The sequence below is a fragment of the Lolium rigidum genome, chromosome 7, assembly GCF_022539505.1.
Source record: "Lolium rigidum isolate FL_2022 chromosome 7, APGP_CSIRO_Lrig_0.1, whole genome shotgun sequence".
NCBI lineage: Eukaryota > Viridiplantae > Streptophyta > Magnoliopsida > Poales > Poaceae > Lolium > Lolium rigidum.
This window is the reverse complement of record NC_061514.1, coordinates 302270061-302293228: the sequence shown is the minus strand read 5'-3', so window position 1 is coordinate 302293228 and position 23168 is coordinate 302270061. Positions and strand designations below refer to the sequence as shown.

Below are 23168 nucleotides of genomic sequence, written 5' to 3'. Positions count from 1 at the left end.
CCAAATCTAGTACTTACTTTTCTATCAACGGCTTAACTTGGCACAAAAAAACTCAAAACTAAGATAAGGAGAGGTTGCTACAGTAGTAAACAACTTCCAAGACACAAAATAAAAACAAAATACTGTAGGTAAAAACATGGGTTGTCTCCCATAAGCGCTTTTCTTTAACGCCTTTCAGCTAGGCGCAGAAAGTGTAACTCAAGTATTATCGAGAGATGAAGCATCAACATCATTACCAGCGGTGTTGGGAGTTTTATCAATTTTAGGCCTATAGTAATTCTTTGGTTTAGGCACCTTAGAGACATACATGAATTTTTGCTCCTTACCCACATAAGCTTTCTCATTAAATTTAAGAGAAGAAAAAGTTGAACCCAATTTTCTCATAGCTTCTTCAAGTTTACCAATTCTATGGGTTTGATTATCATGGATAGCACAAGTTTCTAGAGTAGCAATTCTTTCATTAATTCCTCCTAGGATTTTATCAAGTTTATCAGTACTATCCAAGTAATATTTCCAATTTAGTTTCAACGCTACAATTTTTCTCTATGGTTTCCAATTTTTTCATAACATCCTCAAGGGAGGTTTCACTTTTAGTTTCATTAACAGGTGGTGTTCCAAATAAACTCTCAATAATGCAACTAGCTTCTAAAACGGGAGCACCTAGGAAGTTACCTCCCGCGAGACAATCAAGAACATATCTATTCCAGCTAGAGATACCAACATAAAAATTCCTGAGTAGGATAGTGGTGGAGTGTTTCTTAGTGCACCTATTATGGGCATCACTAATTCTATACCAAGCATCTTTTAAACATTCTCCCCTTTGTTGCTTAAATGAACGAACTTCAACTTCAGGATTACTCATTTTAGCGATAGTAAATAAAGTGAACTAGATAAAGTAAATGCAAGTAAACTAATTTTTTTGTGTTTTTGATATAGCAAACAAGACAGCAAATAAAGTAAAACTAGCAACTAATTTTTTTGTATTTTGATATAAGTGCAGCAAACAAAGTAGTAAATAAAATAAAGCAAGACAAAAACAAAGTAAAGAGATTGAGAAGTGGAGACTCCCCTTGCAGCGTGTCTTGATCTCCCCGGCAACGGCGCCGAGAAAAAGAGCTTGATGGCGTGTATTTCACACGTTCGTTGGGCAACCCCAAGAGGAAGGTATGATGCGCACAGCGAGCAAGTTTTCCCTCGGAAAGAAACCAAGGTTTATCGAACCAGGAGGAGCCAAGAAGCACGTTGAAGGTTGATGGCGGCGGGATGTAGTGCGGCGCAACACCGAGATTCCGGCGCCAACGTGGAACCTGCACAACACAACCAAGCTACTTTGCCCCAACGAAACGAGTGAGGTTGTCAATCTCACCGGCTTGCTGTAACAAAGGATTAACCATATTGTGTGGAAGATGATTGTTTGCGGAGAAAACGAGTAAAAACAAGTATTGCGAGTAGATTGTATTTTAGTAAAGAGAATTGGACCGGGGTCCACAGTTCACTAGAGGTGTCTCTCCCATAAGACGAACGAGCATGTTGGGTGAACAAATTACAGTTGGGCAATTGACAAATAAAGAGAGCATGACCATGCACATACATATCATGATGAGTATAGTGAGATTTAATTGGGCATTACGACAAAGTACATAGACCGCCATCCAAGCGCATCTATGCCTAAAAAGTCCACCTTCGGGTTATCATCCGAACCCCCTCCAGTATTAAGTTGCAAAGCAACAGACAATTGCATTAAGTATGGTGCGTAATGTAATCAACAACTACATCCTTAGACATAGCATCAATGTTTTATCCCTAGTGGCAACGAGCACAACACAACCTTAGAACTTTCATCACATTGTCCCGGTGTCAATGCAGGCATGAACCCACTATCGAGCATAAGTACTCCCTCTTGGAGTTAAAAGTAAAAACTTGGCCGAGCCTCTACTAGAAACGGAGAGCATGCAAGATCATAAACAACACATAAGCATAACTTTGATAATCAACATAACAAGTATTCTCTATTCATCGGATCCCAACAAACGCAACATATAGAATTACATATAGATGATCTTGATCATGATAGGCAGCTCACAAGATCCGACAATGATAGCACAATGGGGAGAAGACAACCATCTAGCTACTGCTATGGACCCATAGTCCAGGGGTAGACTACTCACTCATCACTCCGGAGGCGACCATGGCGGTGTAGAGTCCTCCGGGAGATGATTCCCCTCTCCGGCAGGGTGCCGGAGGCGATCTCCGGGATCCCCCGAGATGGGATCGGCGGCGACGGCGTCTCGGTAATGTTTTCCGTATCGTGGCTCTCGGTGCTGGGGTTTCGTCACGGAGGCTTTAAGTAGGCGGAAGGGCAAGTCGAGAGGCGGCACGGGGGGCCCACACCACGGGGCCGCGCGGCCAAGGGGGCCGCGCCGCCCTAGGGTTTGGCTCCCCGTGGCCCCTCTTCGTCTCATCTTCGGACTTCGGAAGCTTCGTGGAAAAATAGGCCTCCGGGCTTTTATTTCGTCCAATTCCGAGAATATTTCTTTACTAGGATTTCTGAAACCAAAAACAGCGAAAAACGGCAAGCGGCACTTCGGCATCTTGTTAATAGGTTAGTTCCAGAAAATGCACGAATAGGACATAAAGTGTGCATAAAACATGTAGATAACATCAATAATGTGGCATGGAACACAAGAAATTATCGATACGTTGGAGACGTATCAATCGGTCTCGTCTCAGATTCTTTGCAGGAAAATTACTCTCGAAATGGGAAGGACCATATGTTGTTGAGGAGGTGTATCGATCAGGAGCAATTAAAATTAGTTCTCTCCAAGGCAATGCCACGCAAGTGGTGAATGGACAAAGACTCAAGCATTATATCTTAGGTGATTCTTATAATGTTGATGTTGATATTATTCGAGTGGAAACACCGGAGGCTTTCATCAAAGGTCAAACTGGCAGTCCGCCAGAACTCGACTTTGAATAGGTAACAGTACAGGTAATAAAAATTTCGCGATTTACTTTCCGAACATTGTTTTTGCTGTTTTTGGGAAATATGAAAAATTACGAGATCGAAACGGAGTGGAGGAGACGCACGAGGGCGTGCCCCCACAGGCCGGCGCGGGGCCCAGCCTGGCCGCGCCGCCCTGTGAGCTGGGCCCCTCGTCGCCCCTTTCCGACTCTGGTTCGACCTGGTACTTTCCGTTTGTTCTGAAAATTTTTGCTATATAATCCCCCGGACCCCTGGAGGTCCGTATATCGTTTTCTCGACGTGTTTTGTTTCGAGCTGTTTCTGCCAGGATCTATTTTCAATCTAGGAGCACCTTGGTCTCCAACAACAAGGACAAGGAGCCTTCGGAGGAAGGTATCCAAGACCCCGAGTTGAAGGAAGAAGTCAAGGAGGATGAAGAGGAAGTCAAAGAAGTTCCGCGAGTACGCCCGCGCACCACCATTGCAAGCATCGGAGTGGTGTCAAACCCGTTCAACGCCAAGAAGAGTGCACGGATTAGCACCGGAGGAGGAGTTCCACGTCATTACCTAGCTCCAAAGACATCTTCTTCAGGAAGGACGAAGCCTGAAGGCTGAAGGATGGGGAAATAACTCCAAGAATTGGGACTCGCCGTTTGACATACTTCTTAATCGCGTCGAGCACAATTCGGAGATGATCCGCAACCTCATGTACAAGATTGATGAGCTTCAGGAGCTTGTGGAGAAGCTTGTGGGGAATTCGTCACCACCACCGCCAAAGGAGTAATTCATCATCGGTATTGGCATCCCCTTGGTTTGTTCCAAGCTTGGGGGAGTGCCGCGGTATCACATCATCACTACCTTTTATTTTTTTTACTATCAAGTAGTGTCATATCATGAGTAGGGAAGTTATCATATAAGATGGGTTGCAGTGTGGAAGTATCTCTCCTTTAGTTTGTCTATGTATCCCTTGGTGTGAGTTATCGTTATGAAATATTAATGAGAAGTCTTATCATTTACATATTGCACACCTTATTTTAGTTTGCAATTTCTATTATATGATTGATCTTGATTTTAGTATTGGTACCACTTTGGGAGCATCAAGTAAATCTATTTGGTTTTGGCAAACTTAGCAATGGTCAATAGCAACAACACTTTAAGTTTAAGAAGAATAGAGGAAATACATGTAGAAGATGTTATTATCTTTCTTATCAGTTCTTAGCTTAGTATTCGAAGTTAAGATTGTTTGTGCTTACAAGTAAGATGCATGATTGTTTCTATCACATGTATATTTGTTTGTTTCCCTCAACTCTTATGCTTGCTATTTAACCTTGCTAGCCAAAGACTCGTATCGAGAGGGAATGCTTCTCGTGCATCCAAACCTTTAAACCAAAACCCATGCCATGTGTGTCCACTCTAACTACCTATTATGTGGTATTTCCTGCCACTCCAAGTAAATACTTCATGTGCTACCTTTAAACAATTCAAAACTTTATTACTCCTTATTTGTGTCAATGTTCTATAGCTCATGAGGAAGTATGTGGTGTTTTATCTTTCAATCTTGTTGGGCAACTTTCACCAATGGACTAGTGGCTTCATCCACTTATCCAATAACTTTGCAAAAAGAGCCGGCAATGGGATTCCTGAGTCCCAAATTAATTAACCAAAATAGACACTCCTCCATGGTATGCGATTGTTGGACGGCACCCGAAGGATTCGGTTAGCCATGGCTTGAGAAAGCAAAGGTGGGGAGGAGTGTCATCATAATAAAACTAAATAAAAAGGCACTCCTTCATGGTATGAGATTGTTGGCAGGCACCCGAGGATTCGGTTAGCCATGGTTTGTGAAAGAAAAGGTTGGAAGGAGTGCCATCCAAAAATAAAGATAAAATGGGAGCCGCTCTTTGAGAGTTTGTCTGGCGAGGGGTTAGAGTACCCATTACCAGTCGTTGACAACAACAAACACCCCTCAAAACTTTACTTTTATGCTCTCTATATGATTTCAAAACTTGAAAAGCTCTAGCACATGATTTAATCCCCGCTTCCTCTGCGAAGGGCCTCGTCTTTTTACTTTATGTTGAGTCGGTAAACCTATTTCCCTCCATTTTAAGCAAGCATTTGAGTTGTTGTGATCCAACCATCTATATTGTGATATATTTAATCATGCCTTTTATTCTTCCTTGTTTAGTACAAGTTTTATCTGATGAATATAGCTTTGAAGATTATCAATGATTATGAGGAGATTATTATGATTGAGTATGCAAGTTCTGCTATATGAGCTTTAATATAAGAGTTCCGCTCGATAGATAAGTATAATCTGTTAACTGTTCTTTGACCAAGAACGAAGTTTGCCATCACCAATTATGATTTTCTATGCACCTTCACTTGTGATTTCCTTTTACTTGTTTCAAGTTGAATTATATGAGGACGTTGTTCACTATTATGTCTTGTGTGAATTAATATGATGCTTCTTGTCCGTATTTTATTGATCGACTCTTCACTCCATAAACATGTGGTCTTGTTTACCGAGTTCAGTTTCGCTTGGGGACAAGCGAAGTCTAAGCTTGGGGGGAGTTGATACGTCCATTGTGCATCACTATTTTATATCACAATTTCATCGTTATTCATTGATATATTTCATATTTGGAGATGATACTTATGTTATTTCATCTATTTTGTATATTTCATGATTATTTGGAGATCGCGCACCGCAGCCGGGATTCTCGCTGGAAAAAGCACCGTCGGGATGCAATATTTCGGAAGATCAGCAATTGACGGGAATTACACGAAAATTCCTATTTTTCCGGAAGACAAAGAGAGCCGGAAGGGGGAGCCGAGGGGACCCGAGGTGGGCCCACCTCATAGGCCGGCGCGGCCCAAGGCCCGGCCGCGCCGCCCGTGAGGAGGGGGGCCCACAGCCCTCTCTCGCCTCCTTTTCTTCGCGTACGCCTTCGTCCCGAAAACCTAAGCTCCGGAGGGTACGTCGCGAAGAGTCACGGCCGCCTCTCGCGGGGCGGAGAACACCGGAGAGAAAAGAGCTCTCCGGCGGGCAGGAATCCGCCGGGAAATTCCCTCCCGGAGGGGAAATCGACGCCATCGTCATCATCATCGAGCTGGACATCATCTCCATCACCACCGTCATCATCATCATCATCACCGCCATCTCCACCGCTGCACCTCGTCACCGCTGTAACAATTTGGGTTTGATCTTGTTTGTTTGATAGGGAAACTCTCCCGGTGTTGATTTCTACTTGTTATTGATGCTATTGAGTGAAACCGTTGAACCAAGGTTTATGTTCAGATTGTTATTCATCATCATATCACCTCTGATCATGTTCCATATGATGTCTCGTGAGTAGTTCGTTTAGTTCTTGAGGACATGGGTGAAGTCTAAATGTTAGTAGTGAATTATGGTTGAGTTAAATTCAATGTTATGATATTTAAGTTGTGGTGTCATTCTTCTAGTGGTGTCGTGTGAACATCGACTACACGATACTTCACCATTTATGGGCCTAGGGGAATACATCTTGTACTCGTTTGCCAATTGCGGGGTTGCCGGAGTGACAGAAACCTCGAGCCCCCGTTGGTATATCGATGCGGGAGGGATTGCGGGATCTTAGAGTTTAAGGTCTGTGGTTAGATTTATCTTAATTACTTTCTTGTAGTTGCGGATGCTTGCAAGGGGTATAATCACAAGTATGTATTAGTCCTAGGAAGGGCGGTGCATTAGCATAGGTTCACCCACATAACACTTATCAAAACAATGAAGATTATTTAGCCACATGAAGCGAAAGCACTAGACTAAATTCCTGTGTGTCCTCAAGAACGTTTGGTCATTATAAGTAAATAAACCGGCTTGTCCTTTGTGCTAAAAAGGATTGGGCCACTCGCTGCAATTATTTCTCTCGCATTTTACTTACTTGTACTTTATTCATCAGTTACATCAAAACCCCCTGAATACTTGTCTGTGAGCATTTACAGTGAATCCTTCATCGAAACTGCTTGTCAACACCTTCTGCTCCTCGTTGGGATCGACATTCTTACTTATCGAAGATACTACGATACACCCCCTATACTTGTGGGTCATCAGAGAACTACTCCCTCCTCATCATGGGAGACAGCAACGGCGATGAAGATGGCGGTGGTGTCGATGGAGATATCTCCGGGGGCAATTCCCCGTCCCGGCGGCGTGCCGGAACAGAGAATTCTGTCCCCTGAAACTTGTCTTCGCGATGGCGGCGGCTACGGAACTCTTCGTGGAATATGACTTGTTGATTTAGGGTTTTCGCGACTGGAAGAATATATAGGCCGAAGGGCGGCGTCGGAGGGGTCCCGAGGGGCCCACACCCTAGGGGGCGCGCCCCCCCCTCCTGGCCGCACCGCCAGGTGGGGTGGCCACCTCGTGGCCCCTGTCCGTCTCTCCTTCGGTGTTCTGGAACAATCCGTGGAAAATAAGGACTTGGGCTTTTGTTTCGTTCAATTCCGAGAATATTTCCTGTGTAGGATTTCTGAAACCAAAAACAGCAGAAAACAGGAACTGGCGCTTCGGCATCTTGTTAATAGGTTAGTCCCGGAAAATGCATAAAAATAATATAAAGTGTGAATAAAACATGTAGGTATTGTCATAATATAAGCATGGAACATCAGAAGTTATAGATACGTTGGAGACGTATCAACACCTCGGCACTGCCGGCCTCTGCGAACCGGAACTGCCGGCCACCCGGCACTGCTGGCCCCAAGCCACCGGCACTGCCGGCCTGCGCACCCCGGCACTGCCGGCCCCAAACCGCCGGCACTGTCGCCCCAGCATCCTAACGACGCTACAGCCGGCCTGACCGGCACTGCCGGCCCCACCCGAGTTGATTTCATTTTCAGCCGTTTATTTCTCATCTATGGACCTGGTTACTTTCTTGTAATGCCCCTTTTACCCCTGTACGAATCTGGACCTATAAGTACCTCTTCCCCCACATCAATTAGGGTTTAGACAAGATTTGGCTTAAACTACTTTGAGCTTTGTCTCCCTAGAACTATGTTCTTTGTATCAAGGCACTCTTGAGGAATTTCTACTCTTTATGGATGATTCAAGGCTTCTACCTCTTTCATCCAAGTTCTAGTTGGATCTCCATCACCAATCTCTCACTTCTTAGATTCTACCCAAGGGTCTCTCTAAGAAGTGGTTCTATTGGCTTGATATAACCTACCAAGGGAGTAAATTTGGTTTGTGTTGGGTTGTGTTTGTTTTGATTTGTGTTTGTGTGTGTTCTTCCCCTTTCCCATCTCTCCCATCCACCCACTTGATCAAATTCGTGAGATCTGGGCACATCCTAGCCCTTAGGCCTCATCAAAAACGAATCCCTAAAGAACCGTATGCGAACAATGTATTCACACACGTCTTGTAACAACCGCATCATCCATGAAAGACACATTATTATCACGCTAAATGGATGACAACGTAACACGGGAAGTTCATCGTTGGAGATGTGGCATGCGGGAGCTCAAGAAGGTGCGAAGGAAACAAGGCGAGGATGCTAACTCAATGGACACGTGTATGAAATAACCATTTGTGAAAGTGAAAAGAGTCGCACACGCTTATTTTTTATTGAACCGGAGTCACAAACGCTTAATCGTATCTAAAAATTTACTCATGGTTAATCTTTCAAAATCGTGTGAGATAAACCCAGTGGTAGCCCACACGCATCGTCTTGTATACATGCACACTGAACTGGAAAATTAAAATGGAGGCCAAGCAATATAACTCATAACTCTTTATTTTAAAAAAATTCAAAACTGTTTTGAAGTTGTAAAAAATTCTGGAAAAGTAAATCCCATGCGGCCACTGATGTATAAGGGCTCAATATGCGGGATTTCCGTTGGATCAGATCTTTCGCTTTGACGAATTTGGACCTAGCGAAAAGTGTTATATTATGATCCAAATTAGAAGTCTAACGATGGACCGAAGCGAGGCTCATCGACGGTAAACTTGGGGGTGCGCCTCCCCTCCTCGTGGTACGGATCGTCATCACCTTCTATAACTCTATATATACCTCTTGTAAGCCGCCGGCTAAGGTTTATCAGAACATAAGATAACCGACGGAGTTTGTAACACTTCCCCATATCGTGAAGGTCCGCGAGGTGGTGGCCGTGGTTTTTACCTCTCTTTGTTTGAGAGGTTTTTTCACGTTAAAATCTTATGTCCCTTGTGTGTGTTCTTGTTCATTCTCCATTATTTGCTTCTCGCGTTTATAACAAAAAAGACTCTATGCCTTTGCAAATACGAGTAATAAAAAGGACTCTATGCCTTTGCAAATACGAGTCTGTATTATAGGTCAAAAGAAAAGTTCTGGATAGATTATATTAGGATGACCTTCTGTCTTACTTATGTGTAGCTGCACATTTATCTTTCCTTTTGGTGTTGATCTGATCTCTATCTTCTCAAAATAGAAACCCCAGTCTACTGTCAGTTCCGTAATGAAGTCACCGTTCTACTCAGCCATCTTTGAGAATGGAAGTTGCCGAAAGGATGAGAGGTGAAAAAATCTATAAGGTTTCAAAACATCATGTTTAACATGCCGGCTCAATTTTTCTGAAAATTACCTCACAAGTCACAACTACAACAAACCTCCTTCCTAAAGGGCATAACTCTGAGAATGGTCTACCCTATGTGGTTTGAATCACATCTCTGGGCGACATGATAAACTATGCAACACACAGCCCCACCCGCCAGGGCTACCATTTCGGCAAAAAAAAAAAAGCAAAGTATAAAATGTGGAAAAGCCCAGCCACCATTTCGTCCAGCCTACGACGCATCCGACGACCGGTTTGCATACTCTTGAACTAGTGCTCCAAACAGCGACCGCCTCTCAATCAGGTTGATGGGCTGGTCAAACTCCTTAGATAGTCCTGATAAGTAGCACATCAATCATTCAAATCATTAGCATGTTGATTAAGGTATGACTAAACACATTGAGCAACAGATAAGATGGTTAACTTGAATTTTCAGTGTCTGAACAAAAGGATAAAATCTCAGGTGGTTAATTAGTTACCATCGTCTATAACCAGGACTCTGTCGCAGTCCATGACCGTCGGTATCCTGTGCGCGATGGTGATGACGGTGCATGCCGCGAAATCTTCCCGGATGATCCTCTGAATCACAGCATCGGTTTGGGAGTCCACTGAAGCAGTGGCCTCATCCATGAACAGTACCCTGCTGCGTTTCAGCATTACCCTACCCAAACAAAGCAGCTGACGTTGCCCCACGCTCCAGTTCTCACCGTTGCTGACAACTAAGGTATATATACGTTGCAAAGGTACCAGGATATTAGTATATATATGCAGGTGCAAAGAATGTTCTAAGTTCTAACAACATGTTGTACTTAAAAGATGTTTAGTCACCTAGCATACTTGGTAATGCACAAAGATTAGGCAACTTCAGTTGCTTTGTTAATTCAAGTAACGGAGCTACTATTACAACAAATCATGTATTAGCTCATGTGCATGCTCGCTGAGGTAGAACCCGTGCATACAATCTGAATAGTAATATAAGATAATAATTGGAGCTAGTACCTGATGCTTCAAGCTTTTCCGGTTTTGAAACCACAACTTCTTTGAGCTGACAACGATCCAGGGCCTAAAATGAACTAAATTTAGGATACAAAAAAGTCACAGCAAATTTACAAAGAGGCGAACTTTGACTTGTTGCTTGTAACATACCTGCCAAATTTCCTCATCGGAGTACTTCTCAAGCGGGTCAATGTTGCTACGAATCGTGCCCTCAAACAGAACAGGCTCTTGTGGGATGATACCGAACCTACACCTCAAATCATGGAGTCCTAACGTGCAGATGTCAACGCCGTCGATTATTATCTTCCCCTCACAAGGCTCCACCATTCGGAAAAAGGCTTGGATCAGCGTTGATTTCCCACTGCCTGTTCTACCGACGACTCCAATCTTCTCTCCTCCATGTATGCTTACTGTGATACCCTTCAACACCAGTGGAGTGTTATGCCGATACCTAACCTGCATACATTCAGTAGACAGACATAAATTTGTTGTGCACTTCATATTTTCCAGTTTCAAGAGAAGATGAAGAAGCTACTTAGTTATCAGAAGATGTCACTCATCGGAGCATTTTAATTAGCATCTTCAAGATATTGTGCCATATCTGTTGTTAAATATAGAAGTACAACGTACAAGTTACCTTAAGATCAATGATATTGATATCTCCTTTTGAAGGCCAGTTTGCAACAGGTAAGCATTCCTTGATCCTCCATTCTGTCTCAGGTGGGATACTTATGAATTGCTTTATCCTCTCGACAGATACCATTTTGTTTTCAATGAGGCAACTCACCCATATACCATAGAAAAATATTGAGTTGAGGGATAGACCATACGAGAGCGATAAACCCACGAACTCTGCATCATAAGCACCATCAGTAGCTTAGAAACATGACTACAGCTCTTCAAGGACGCTCGTGAACAGGTATTATTTGACAGATATGCTTTGTCATTATTTAGACTTGATAGTTGACAGAAATACATTAGTCTTGTATTTGCAGAAGGTTTCTATCCGTGTAAATTCTTTGAAGTTGGAAACATTCCATCAGCGCAACTCATTTATCAATTGGATCTGGGACATCAATGGTATGTGAAAATGGTAAGAAGAGAGGCGCACCTTGCTTGACGAAGCTTTTGGGCAATGTGACCATGAGCAAGGCAGTGAAGCAAAGAACAAAGCTTCCCAAGAGCTCTAAGCGGAAGCCAAGCCACTCATTGGCGCCGTTGTTGTGGAAGTCCATCTTCAAACTAGAATTCAGGCGATTCAGGTTCTCCTGGAAGAAGCTCTCTCCCTTTCTGAAGCTTCTGATGGTGATAACACCCTGAACCGTCTCAGAGAAGTGGTTGATCACCGGAGCCTTGGTGATGGACTCAAGACGAGTCAGCTCCCTCGACGTCGAAAGGTAGTAGCTCTGTAAATCAAGTTGGTGGCCAAGTAGGTAGATCAAAACACAAAAGCAATAACATTTTTTATGCACCAGTGAGATGGTGTTATTACATTTTAGTTCCAGATTGTCATAATTAACCTACCCTGTACCATAGGTTGAGTAACACCAGCGGAATGATGGCGATGACGGATGGCCATGCCACTTGGCATGTGACGATAACCACGCTGATCATTGAGATGTACATGGACACGGCCATCCAGATAAAGAACGGAAGCACGAGATCAATGATCATCTGGTCCGATGATGCCTGTAAAATCATGTCATGCAGACATTCAGAACATTAAATATGCTTAATTTCTAAGATGCAGTGTATGTATATACCCTGGTGAGGATCCTGCCGGAGGGGGTGGTGTCAAAGAAGGACATGGGAGCGTGGAGGATACTATGGAGGATCTGCTGGAAGAACCGGTTGGCGGTCTGGAGGCCAATGAAGGCCACAAGAAAAAACCACACTGACAGAAATACCACTGAGGCAGCAGCAATGATGACATACACCTGGATGAAAATAGATGGCTGGAACTCGCCGGAGGTCTCATATGAGAGCCAGTAGTCGCTGGCCACCACAGATCCTTGCCACACCACAGACATGAAGATCACTGCCGCCACGCCCCACCAGCCCCATGTCTTGGTCATGTACTGCTTGTAAACGTCGAAGCTAACGTGGCTGCTCGCACGCTCCTCGTCCTTTGTCAGCCGCGCCGATGCCTTTTTAGACTTCACCACCGCTGTGACGGAGACGGAGGCACCAGCATTGCCATTGGATGACCTATTGGTTTTGCTTGATGGCTGGTGGGAGATGGGCAGCTGGCGGTCGCCTTTTCGAGCCTCTGGTGTTGCACTCTCCACTAGTTCCATGGAGCTGTCGTGCGCGGCAACGAGAGCTGTGAAGTTGGTTCCGGCCATGAGGAGCTCACTGTACTTACCAGATTGCACTATAACGCCATCCTTCATTACCTGCAAGTATATTTCCAAAATGTAAAAGAATAAAGATCCCCAAGAAACAAAAATATGTCAACAAAGTTGAAGAAAAATTTCTATATCAATCATTCATAAGTTTAATCTTTCTATTATTTTTTTTAGAAGAATTTAAGAGTGAAACCGCTAATTTTACATTGAACCTAGGATGATGAAGACTATATATGCAATGTACTTACATATATGACATCGGCATTGTGCAAAAAATCGACTTGGTGAGTCACAAGCACTACAGTCTTGTTAATTTAAGAGTGAAACCGCTAATTTTACATTGAACCAAGAATGATGAAGACTATATATGGAATGTACTTACATATATGACATCGGCATTGTGCAAAAAGTCGACTTGGTGAGTCACAAGCACTACAGTCTTGTTCCTCAAAGCACCTCGCACACACTCCTGCAAAAAAAGAATTCAGTCGCCGCTAAAATACCACTTATCATTACAAAACCACCCACAGCTAGCGTGACGTAGTACCTTGAAGATCTCACTGCCTGTATGAGCGTCGACTGCACTAAAGACGTCATCAAGGAGGTAGACATCGCAGTCCTGATAGACGGCGCGCGCTAGCTGGATGCGCTGCTGCTGCCCTCCGCTGAGGTTGATCCCGCGCTCACCGATCTCAGTCTGGTCGCCGAACTCCATCATCTCCAAGTCCTTCTCCAGGCAGCACACCCTGATGGCCTCCCTATACCTCTCCCTGTGCATCGGCTGCCCAAACCGGATGTTCTCCTCGATGGTGCCACTCTGAATCCATGCCGTCTGCGCAACGTACGCTGTGCTGCCACACACCTTGACCTGCAAGAGACGCAGAATTTGTTGGATGTCAAGGTGACACATGTACGAACACTGGAAGTGGATTCCTGCTCGGAAAATGTATGAAATATTTTGATTCCTCTTAAAATGTGCAATGCATTGAATTATATATGCAAGCAGAAGTAGTACTCCGTATATCTTTTGTTAGAAAACGAATGGATGTACTAGTATATTGTTACTGGAAGGCCTTACTACTCTAGTGTGTGTCTGAAAATATACCGGAGTTGGCCGGTAGGACTGGTAACCACCGGTTTACCAGATTCTACTGGATTAAGAATCGAATAAATTTGCTTAAGTAAAGTATTTTTGCTCAATGTTCTTCCACACCAGTTTCTTGGTCCGGAACGGTTATCCACTACGGTGATCTATTAAGACAACAACCAAAATTGTTATGGAACATTAAATTGCTTCATCATTCATGTTAAGCTAATTGAAAATCAAATACATTCAGATTCGGGTCGAAAATTGAACCATTTAAATCGATGGTCGAACGGAAGAATTATTTTTATCAAGGAACATGCAACCATGATCTCGCATAATTTTTACAGTATGTACACTACAAGTCTTTTGCATACGTGCTTAGCGAAATAAAATGTTTTTCTTTCAACCCGCAATATCATTGACGCTTATTCTGAAGCATGAGTGCATGATGAGCAAGTGATGCCTAGGGGTGATTATGCATCTAACCTTTTTTTATTTAGAAAGCCATACACCGAGCTTATATTAAAAGCGAAATCATCTAATATAAACTTGTGTGGAATAAATTTATGTTGGCACTAATAAAGAGAGGCTCACATTCAAGTGATAGACGGAAGTTACTTCCTCCGTTTGTAATTAAGTCTCACGTATTTATCTAGATTCGTAAAAAAATATACACTAAAACGCGTGTAGATACATGTAAATCTAGATAAATCTGCGATACTTATTTCCAAACGGATGGAGTGAGTATGTAGGCGATGGATGATCCATGTAAGGATTCTCTCTTTAAGTACTGGGGACTAAAATGCAAATGCATGCCAGAAAATTTGATGAGGTATACCTTACCGGAGACCCTGGTCATCTCCCCGAGGATGCAACCAAGTAATGAGGACTTGCCAGACCCAACCATGCCCACAACTGCTGCCAGCGCACCGCCATGTATCTCCAGGTTGATCCCACGCAACACCTCCTCATTGTCCCACGCAAACACCCCATCTCTCACTAGCACAGCAACCCGCCCATCACACGACTCCCTCTCTACTGCATCATCATCCAGCTCTGCACTTGTTAAGTACCTAACATATTTGAAAATATACAACTAGGTTAATTACTGCTCTTAGAAACATGCGTTCATGAAATTTCAACATATTCGTGGGTTTATCCTTGATGTGCAATAGTTCAAGTGTGGGGTGGTATAAGGTGTTGTCATGTTGATTTGTGTATGTTATAGTGTTCACATGCATGGTGATCCTTATACATAAAAAAGAACTAGAGAAATTGCTAAGAGCAAGATGAGACTTAACGAGTCAAGGCGTTGTAGTGAGATCATGGCCTCAGACACCTGGATCAAAGACTGGGGGAAGCTCCTCATAGGCTCCTCGAGGATCTTAAGGAAGGAGGTGGCGGTGAAAACAAGTCCAGCGTCAAGCCTCACGCCGACAAGGACACATGTCCCGAAGACGAGTGCGGAGATGAAGACCGGGGCACTCCACAATATGATCATGTTGTATGAGTTGGAGTAGAGGAAGCGTGACAACCACCCAAATTCGAGGAATCGGAACCGAGCCATGCGCGCATGGAAGTGCTCCTCCCATGCATGGAGCTTAATCACACGCATGTAGCTTAGCATCTCACTCGTTGCCTTTACTCTCCGGTCTCGCTCCCTCATCAGTGAGAACTGGTACCAATTGATCCGGCGGTTGCCAAGCATGATGAAAGCCATGACCCCGAGAAGGCCGACTAGCGCCGACATCACCGGAGGCCCTAGGTACATGTACAACATTCCAATGGCCACAAACACCTGCAAAATCATATGTTTATAGTCAACTATTACATGCGAAATATAACTCATCTGGAGAGTAAATATCGCCTAAATTTATTCTCTCTATGTGCTAGAGTTTAACTTGGACTGATGGAGTACTACATATTAGTATTAAAAATGCGTACATTGTCAGAAAATTTACTGTCAAGTTAATGCGGCATGCCTGGTTAGCCGAATCAACATATGCACAAGATCTGTCCAAGAGGATGGCGAGAAGCAGAGCACACTTGTTAAGGTCGTCACATACTCGCATGCATGAATTGCATACATAGCTACCTACTTCCTCCATTCCGATGAGAATACCACTTGTTAAGGGTTGTTTGATTTAAAAAGGTGTCATAAAAAAAGTATAGGATTTTCATCCTTAGAAATCTTTTCTATGTGCGCTGTTTGATTTCTAGGATTTAAATCCTTACAAATGAGTAAAAATGTTTCGTATAGGATTAGGATTATATTACACTTATATTTTGCAGGAGAAAAGTTATGTGCATGTTTGATTCGTAAAATTGGAATCCTTATAAATGCATAAGAATGTTTCGTATAAGATTCCTAGCACTATGTTTGGGAGAAAAATAAATCCTGTATTTAAACCCGTTGTTATATTCTTTTTTTTTTGTTTTCTCTGTATGTCAAACTCAAACGCTATTTAATAGGTTACGGATACTGTAGAATTAAACTAGAGATGCATATGCGTGGCCGACAGGATCGCGATAAACAGCGGCGCACTAAATGCGTCAGGCGCATGCATGCAGAGCTAGCTGCCGATGGCACGCAGGCACGCACCTGGAGCGGCATGAGCCATAGGTTGTGCATCTGGAGCATCATGTCGGCGAGCTGCTGCGCGTCGACGGCCATGTAGTTGACGATGACGCCCAGGCCGTGCTCGTGCCGCGACGCGCACGACAGCCGGAGGCCCTTGCGGTAGAGCCCCGGACCTGCATGCCCAGCTTCTGGCACTGGAAGTTGTACTGGTGGCTGAACACCGCCTCCGCCGCCTTCCCCGCCAGCAGCGCCAGCACCAGCCTCACGCCCTCCCACAGCGGCCGCCGCTCCGGCGCCGCCGTGAAGTCCACGAAGCTCTGGATCAGCGTCGGCCCGACGTACATGACAGCGAGACGGAGCAGCGCCAGCACCCCGTTAGCCAGGACCAGCGGCCAGAAGCACCGGAGCAGCGTGCGCGCGCAGCCCGAGCCGCTGGAGCAGGAAGACGGCCAGTGCGAGACGAAGAGCTCGTGCATGCGCTCCGGCCGGTGCTGCGGCGCCAGGGCTGGCACGTCGGAGATGTTCAGTGTCACGTGGTACCCTCGCTGGATCAGCGGGTTCATCCACGCCCACGACGCGCGCGATAGCCACGACGCCGCCGCGTACGCCGTCACGTTCTCATCGTCTCTGGCCACGTCGGCAGGCTGATCGTTATCCGCGGCGTTCACGGTGATCCCCGTCGAGCCGGAGAGCGCGAGGGCCGGCAGGGGAAGGGACAGGACGAGCGCCGCGATCGAGAGAGCGTCGTCGGGGAGCGCGGCGGCGCCGGATGCGACGCGCGTGGCCGCGACGAGCGCGGTGAGCGCGGGCACCGTCAGCCAGAAGAGCCGGAGGGTGATCGGGTGCGTTGTCGTCTCATGAGATCGCCTCTCTCTGGCCACCAGCACAGCGGCGGCGAGGTGCGCCGCGCACTGCAGCGCCAGGAACGCCGCCTCCCAGCCACCTCTCGCCGCTAAAGAAGACATCACGAGCAGCACGGCGTAGAACGCGGCGAGGATCGTGGACGCCGCCAGGGCCACGACGTAGCGGGCGCCGACCCGCACCTCCGGCCGCGGATCGGCCTCACTGTCGAGAAGCGGCGTGTCGGCGTTTCCGTTGATGGTGCCATTCGGTCGTGACACAAGGAGCCTGCGAAGCGCGAGGCAGAGGGCGGCGGCAAGGAACCCCGCGGACGCCGCCGAGAGGAGCACCTCCAGCGAGCACGTGGAGAGGAACCGACCGGAGGGGAGGCTGCACGATGTCGCGGCCAGCCACCATGGCGGCGGGTGTGATGCGTTGGTCTCCATGCGGGAAGTGCAGGGCTTCGCAAGCTACTTGTAGCAGGGGAGGGTTTAATTTTGGACGCACTTGTGATGAGCATCGATCAGTAGTTCAGTGCAATGGCCCAGGCCTTAATTAGCCACATGTTGCGCGCGGTCTTCTTGTCTCATACAGTACTAGTATTATGGACCATGCATCGCTCGCTCGCTCGTCCAGCGATGTCCTCAGTGTCATTATTTTGGAGTAGAGTGATACCCGGTTCAGGGTCACCTTGCGTGTTTATATACGCTCCGTTAACCAACACTGCAGAGATAACAATCACAGGAATAAGCTAATCGACCTAAACCGAGAATGGACTTTTGTAGCTCAGGCTGCGTACATGTATTCCAGGAGTATGAAAAAATCACTTCAAACATGTAAAAGAGTCGAAAAAAAATACTGTGTGATGTAGACAATGTTGTAATCTACAAGTGTGTAAATTTTCAGAATGTAATATATTGTAGTTTGGGCTCTGCAAAAATAACAAATCTTGATTTTAGCATTGCGAACAATAATGAACAGTGCACTGAAATCAAGATTTTGTCTTTTGTGGGATTTTATTATTTTTACTGAGGGAAAAATATGTATTTCTTGCCTAGATGGCGCCAGCTCTATCTCTGGTGGTTCTTCGACAAGCGCAACCACGCAGTCGGCACCATGATGGAGGCCTCTCTTTGTCCCTGTTGGAGGTCGACGCCTCCTTGCAGCCAAGTGATTCGTTCTCGGCGGCTTGGAGGTGGCCAGCAGAGGCAGTTTCTCGCTGGAAAAAGGATTTCGAGCAACCTCTCTTAGTTCCTTGGCGGCGACGCTTCGAGGATGCAGGCGAGCGATGGCGGTGAAGCTCCGGGACCTGATTGCTTTTTCAAGTTTTGTTTTGGGGTGTGTTTTGTAAATTTGCAGGCCCTATCCTCTAATACTAGGTTCTTTAGGACGAGTGTTGTCAGGGGCTGTATGAAAATTGTACCTGTCACGTGTCATTTTATTGAAATGCCACCTTCTATTTTAAAAAAATCGGAATGAAATATGTTGTAGTTTGGGCTCTGCAAACATAATAAATCTTGATTTCAGCATTGGTGAACAATAATAAACAGTACACTAAAATCAAGATTTTGTCTTTTGTAAGATTTTATTTTTTTAACTGAGGGAAAAATATAATATATTTCCATCTAAAAATTTACACACTTATAGATTACTACATTCTCTACGTCTACATATTTTTTTGAAATTTTTTAGAACTGTAAAATCAAAACTTTTGAAACTTGAAAAAAAAAACCAGGCTACATGTAGCCCAGGCTACATTTAAGGTTTTCGACCTAAACCGTCCTTTATAAGATTAGACATTTCCTAACTTACAGCTAGGAAATTGTTTATATCTAAGATTATTAGGATCGGCTGTTTACATCTTGTACATGACACGCTACCTTATTAGTCAGAATTCACAACCTAGGTCAGTTGAAATTGTGTCAAAAACCATCTGATTGCCGCACAGTTAGAGGCTTGGTAAAGCCATGTGCAACATGATCTCCTGCTAGCTGGGATAAACTTAAATCTCCGGCAGCCCTTTAAGCAACTTTTTTCCGTGCAAAATAGTTGTAATCAATTTTCATGTGTTTGGTTGTAGCACGAAAAAGAGGATTAGCTAAAGATCAGTGGCACCAATATTATCACACTATGACTGAGCCACGGGCGGAAATTGTACTCTCGATTCCTTTAGAAGAGTTCTAACCCACATAATTCCACCTGTAGCATCTGCCAAAGCATTATATGTTGCCTCGGTGCTGGACCTTGATATAGTTGGCTAAATCTCAAGCTAATGGTTGTTGTATCTTTAACTCTGGACGCTGTGTTTGGTAGTACGAGTAGTGTATTTCTAACTTGTCTGGTGAGCATCAGTAGTTCAGTACAGACTGTGAGGTAGTGAGCCCAGATCTTAATTGCCCGCATGTTGCGCGTGGTTTCCTTGACCGGCCCGTCGCCCGCCACGACCAAGCACTCGACCTCGTTTAGTGATGCCCCACTATCGGTTTTCCGTCAGCGTGCAGCGTGCGATTACTTTGGAGCAAAGTGATACTCGGTGCAGGCTCATCTTGCATGTTTATATAGCCTCGGTTAACCAACACTGCAGAGATACTACATCACAGGATTAAGCTAATCTACCTAAACCGTCTTTTATAAGGTTGTTAGGATCGGCTGTTTTGTGCACCACGCACATGTACATCGACACTCTAACATGTTCCCTGAATCACAACTTATGTAAATTGAAATTATGCCTAAAAGCATCTAATTGTCACACGGTTAGAGGCTTAGTAAAGGCAACTTGTTGATCTTGTGTTGGAATAAACTTAACCTCCAACGGCCTCTCATCGAGCAACTCTTTTTCCGTATAAAATATTAATCACTTTAGTGTATTTCGTTCTAGCTTCAAAAAATAATTATCTGAAACATAAGCGGCACCGATATTATCACACCAATTAAATCCTTAGCTTCTACAGTTCAGAGCTCCTCACCTAGCTGGAATACGATGCGGAACCTGCACACAAATAAGAATCGCACATGCCAACGTAAATGGATAGTGAATTGAAGCCCTAACTAGTTACCTTTTCTTGATTGTCATACCTGCTCGAGCAAGAATTAAAGCCGCAATGGAAATAAAATGAACTGAAGACATTTAAAACAGAGGGAAAAAATCACATGATACTGCCATTGAACACTACAATCGCCATGAGCTACACACGGGTAACAATTGAACACAACACGAGATTGCACGATGAGTACTCACTCCTGCACGGACACAGTGAGTATCTGAAACACATATCTTCGCCTCAGTGCAAACTCAAAGGAGCGGCCATCTTCATCTGTTTTTCTTTGCCGTCCTCGACGGAAGACACCGAGTAGTCCTCGTCCTTCACGGCGAAGAACACCAGGACCGCGAGCAGCGGGTAGCTGATGGTGGTCAGCCCCCAGTTCACGATCAGCTGCGATAGCAGGGATGTCTTGTGGGTATCGACTTGCCATGCCACGGCTGCCCCTGCACTCTGCACCCCCTTGTAGAAACCAACATATCTGCAGCAGCAAAGTTGAAAATTTATTCAGACAAAGCGGTTTCGATTGAGCACCAGCACCAAATGCATTCCTAGTAGGAGAGTCTCCGTTTTCTTTTTTGCAGGAAATCATGTGTTTTATTACTTGTGTGTGCATGAAGCTGAGAGACTTGCTCTTCTCCGTTACCAAGAAAAGATAAAAGAAAGTACTAGGTGTTTAGGGTTTCTTCCCACCCCAGCCCTCTTTGGTCATCTTATCTGCATGTGCCTCTGCAGAGTACATTAAGAATGACTTGTACGTCTAAGACTTATCAAATGCAGAATACATTAAGAATGATGAGTGAGTCTGTTTAGAAGATAGTACACACCAAGGCTTCTTCACAAAGGACCATTTTAGCTTTTTTAAAGACCAGCCTTTACAGTTCGGAGAGCATATTGTGGTTGCCATTTTGAAGGAAAAGGTAGATGGATAAGAATCTCTATCTATCACAACCTATCAAGTCTCAAATTTATTGCTGTAGCACATCTGCATCAACTTGGATAAGAATTGTGAAGCTGAATAGCCTCAGGTTTCAGAAATCAAAAAAATGATGTTTCTCTTGTAGCAGTACTTAGATTGAATATGTCGTCTCAGTCATCCTTTTTCTAAACTAGTATTTGCCGTGTGTCATGACTGAGGAGCTTGAGAATTCAACTCCCCAGGTCATCGCAGAGTACCTAAGTACTTTACATGAAAAGATGATACCCTTTCTACTACAAAGGCGATTCAGATAACATGCCACATGCAATTTATATTAAATCTAGCCGTGTAAAGTAAGCGGACACTCCTGAGGTTGTGGAGTATCTTATCTTTTCTTAAGTTTCCTGGGCACAGTTAACATGCTGTTCTGCTCCATGAAACAGAGGAACAATGACTTGTTTCTTTGCTACTACTCAGAAGAGAGTACACTAGTTAACTTGAGAAAGTAATGTTTTGGCCAAACAATCCTACATGCTAGTTACTACCTGATCGGTACGTTCAAACATACATAAAAAACAAGGTTATAAGATTATGATGCAATATAAGTATATTGGACAGAGAGTAGTTGGTACCTGGATAGGATCTGTGAGTCGTTGGCGAGCGCGCCGATGATCCAGTAGATGAGGCTCTGGAACATGGCGTCGAGCAACCCGTAGCAGAAGTAGAGGAGGAAAGGCCCGGCGTAGCGGCGGCTGTCCTTGAAATCGATGGGGTTGGAAAACTTGCCGTCGAGGTACCTGAGCTGGTTGGCGAGTCCGCCAGCCCAGATGGCGGTGCCGAGCAGGGCGACGGCGGCGACCCCGAGGAGCCCCCTCTTCCTGCGGCTGGCGCACCCGAAGTCGAGGAAGTATCCGATGGCGGCGGAGCCGAGCATCTGCGCGCCCCAGTAGAAGACGTTGTTGAGGCCCTTGGTGCGGAGCGTGAAGAGGACGCCGTTGACGTTGTTGAACTGGTAGGTGTAGAAGAAGTTGGAGGCCCATGCGGCGGGCAGGATGAGCAGCATCCTCCAGTTGGCGAACAGCTTGAGGATCTCCCAGCCCTCGGTGGAGACGGAGGAGTAGGTGACCCTGGTGGCGCGCGTGCCGTCGTCGCGGAGGATGTTGGCGGGCGGGAGCACGAGGAAGGTAAGGCCCGCGCCGACGAGCATGAAGGCCATGAAGGCGATGTAGGTGGCGTCGTTGACGCTGCCGGCGTCGGTGCGGCTGTAGTTGAAGGAGAAGGGGAGGAGGCCGCCGAGGACGCCGCCGAGGTTGAAGAGGCACCAGAAGAGGGAGATGTAGGTGCCGCGGCGGTTGGGCGGCGGGTAGGAGGTCATGATGGCGCCCTGCGCCGCCCAGAGCAGCCCCGCGCCGGCGCCGAGGAGCGCGCCGGCCGTGACGGGGAAAATCTGGTTCTTGTGGTGGTTGTAGTAGAGGAAGGAGGCGGCGTAGAGCGGGTAGGTGAGGGAGCCGAGGAGGAGCGTGATGCGCGGGCCGAGCAGGTTGTGCGCGGCGCCGCCGAGGATGCCGAAGACGGCGAAGCAGGCGTAGAGCGCCGTGTTGGCGTTGTCGGCGGTGGTGTGGTCGAACTGGCCGCCGCCGCCCAGGCCGGAGAGCGCGTTGAACATCCCCGGGCAGCAGAAGCAGACCAGCCCGATGAGGGACACCTGGACCAGCGGCGAGTTGTACCGCAGGCCGCGGCGTGGCGCCGGCGCCGGCGCCTGCGCCTGGGACTCGGTCTCCAGCGGGGTCACCGCCTCCGGCAGCTCCGACACGGCCATTTCGTCCCTCCTAGG

The 23168-nt window shown here is 45.8% G+C and overlaps 1 protein-coding gene and 1 pseudogene across 1 annotated transcript; both read right to left on the bottom strand.

Moving 5' to 3' along the window:
* Positions 1-9730: 9730 nt before the first annotated feature.
* Positions 9731-16878, bottom strand: LOC124677597 (annotated as a pseudogene).
* A 3604-nt stretch (positions 16879-20482) lies between these two features.
* LOC124677652 (UNC93-like protein 1) lies at positions 20483-23168 on the bottom strand. Its single transcript, XM_047213615.1, has 2 exons — positions 21967-23168; positions 20483-20896 (listed from the first exon to the last, which is right to left on the bottom strand). Exons 1-2 carry the CDS (start codon positions 23151-23153, stop codon positions 20656-20658), a joined length of 1428 nt encoding a protein of 475 aa, XP_047069571.1. The 5' UTR covers positions 23154-23168; the 3' UTR covers positions 20483-20655.

Coding starts and splice junctions, on each gene's coding strand:
- LOC124677652 (XM_047213615.1), bottom strand. CDS start 23,153: ATGGCCGTGTCGGAGCTGCCGGAGGCGGTGACCCCGCTGGAGACCGAG. Junction 20,897..21,966: donor GACTCACAGATCCTATCCAG/GTACCAACTACT, acceptor TTGCTGCTGCAG/ATATGTTGGTTTCTACAAGG.